The 2,021-nt window shown below is 46.3% G+C and overlaps 1 protein-coding gene across 1 annotated transcript in view; it reads left to right on the top strand.

Moving 5' to 3' along the window:
* Positions 1-112: 112 nt before the first annotated feature.
* psmf1 (proteasome inhibitor subunit 1) overlaps positions 113-2,021 on the top strand; it is a gene marked incomplete at its 5' end in the record, with an annotated part of 4,047 nt that continues 2,138 nt past the window's right edge. The window contains 3 exons of the mRNA XM_031840718.1: positions 113-316; positions 937-993; positions 1,448-1,612. Coding sequence (XP_031696578.1) covers positions 113-316; positions 937-993; positions 1,448-1,612 — 426 coding nt within the window. The remainder of the gene's footprint in view (positions 317-936; positions 994-1,447; positions 1,613-2,021) is intronic.

The following is a 2,021-nucleotide window of genomic DNA, read 5'->3' as shown; positions in this document are numbered from 1 at the left end:
TGTGTGTGTGTGTGTGTGTGTGTGTGTGTGTGTGTGTGTGTGTGTGTGTTACTAGTTCCACAGAGAGCTTTTATTTTGAAGTTCTCTAACGTTCCTTTAGCTGACGTTGAAGGCGATCTGTCCTCTGCAGTGTGTTTAAGGATGCGGACGGTTTGACGGAGAAGGTGAGGACTCAGCTGCTGCCGCCCCGGGACAGACCCACGGGACAGAGGAGGAGTCAGAGGGAGGAGGAGGAGGAGCAGAGACGAAGACGAGAGGACAGCGACCCTCTACGTATCCCCAACAGACAGCCTCGTCAGGGACCGCCCCCCCACTGGTCTGTCTGAGACAAGTACTCTCATGTGTTCTAAAAACAACAGTACTCCTTAGTATCATAAGATAGTATTGATGTAATAAAGTACTCATACTTCATTACATCAATACTATCTTATTTTAGAACACAGCTTTTAATCACAGAAACACATAAAGGACTTAAAACACGTCTGGATTCAGGCGTGTTCAGGATCACTGACTGATTCCAACGTTTCTACAACAAGAGTTAACGAGGAGACGCAGAGCTCCTCCTCTAGATCATCAAGTATTATCCAATCAGATCTGATCTCAAAACACCAGCCGATATAAGGTACATCAAGCACCTGACGAGGAGCAGAGATGGAGCAGAGATGAGAGATGGAGATATGGAGGAGGAGAGATGGAGAGATGAGAGATTGAGAGATGGAGGAGAGATGGAGAGAATCAAACCTGTGTCTTTACCTTCATCCTCTGTGATTAATCCACGTTGTTTAAATCTTCATCAGGTCTCATCATCACCTTCAAACTCAGTTTACAGAGAAACCACATAAAGCAGATGTTAACATTGTAGAAACTCTGACTCTTATAATAATAATAATAATAATAATAATAATAATATAGTAATAAATAGCTCTCTGTTCTCAGGCGTGACCCCGTGGTTCCTCCGTTCGCAGCAGGAGGAGCAGATCTGGATCCTTTCGGGTGAGTTTGTCTCTCGTGATAAATCATTTTACAGAAACAATGAAGTCATAAACTCAGTGTTTGACTGACAGCTAGCAGAGACAAAGATCCTCTGAGACACAGATTCGTAAGAAGAGAAGAAACGGCATCATTGGTCAAAGAAACAGGAAGCTGAGATCGAAACAGGAACAGCTTCCTGTTTCAGTGACAAGAGTTTCACAATAAAAGCCTCCTAGAACAAGCTTAACTTGATCAAAGCTCTTCTTCAGACGTCATAGTAGAGTTACTGTTGGAACATCAGCTGATCTCATCAGTTTAAACTTCTTTAATATTTACTGATCAATAATCAAACTCATCAGGATTCTGTCATGTGACACAAACATGTAAATAAAACACCTTGTATCTGTTATGTTATAGAAGAAGAACAGCTGACTCATAACTTTGTTGACATGAGACGGTTCAATAATCCCCCCAGAACCCGCGGTGGCGGTGGGATGATCGTGGACCCCTTGAGGTCCGGGCCTCCTCGCTCTGGGTTCGATCCCTCTAGTGGGATCCCAGACATCCTGCCTCCTGGAGCGGTTCCTCCGGGGGCTCGCTTTGACCCGTTTGGACCCCCGGGACCCAGATTCAGACCCAGGTAAGAGACACTCACACACGCTCTCACACACACAAACACGCTCTCACACACACACTCTTACACACACACAAACGCTCTCACACACACATACACAAACACGCTCACACACACACAAACACGCTCTCACACACACACAAACACACTCGCTCTCACACACACACACACACACGCTCTCACGCTCTCACACACACGCTCTCACGCTCTCACACACACACAAACACGCTCTCTCACACACACACACAAACACGCTCTCACACACACAAACACGCTCTCACACACACAAACGCTCTCACACACACATACACAAACACGCTCTCACGCACGCTCTCACGCTCTCACGCACGCTCTCACGCTCTCACACACACACACACGCTCTCACACACACACAAACACGCTCTCACACACACAC

This window comes from Anarrhichthys ocellatus, unplaced genomic scaffold (genome assembly GCF_004355925.1).
Source record: "Anarrhichthys ocellatus isolate YVR2014 unplaced genomic scaffold, GSC_Weel_1.0 scaffold3191, whole genome shotgun sequence".
In the NCBI taxonomy this organism is placed as follows: Eukaryota; Metazoa; Chordata; class Actinopteri; order Perciformes; family Anarhichadidae; genus Anarrhichthys; species Anarrhichthys ocellatus.
This window is presented reverse-complemented; position numbering and strand designations above follow the sequence as displayed.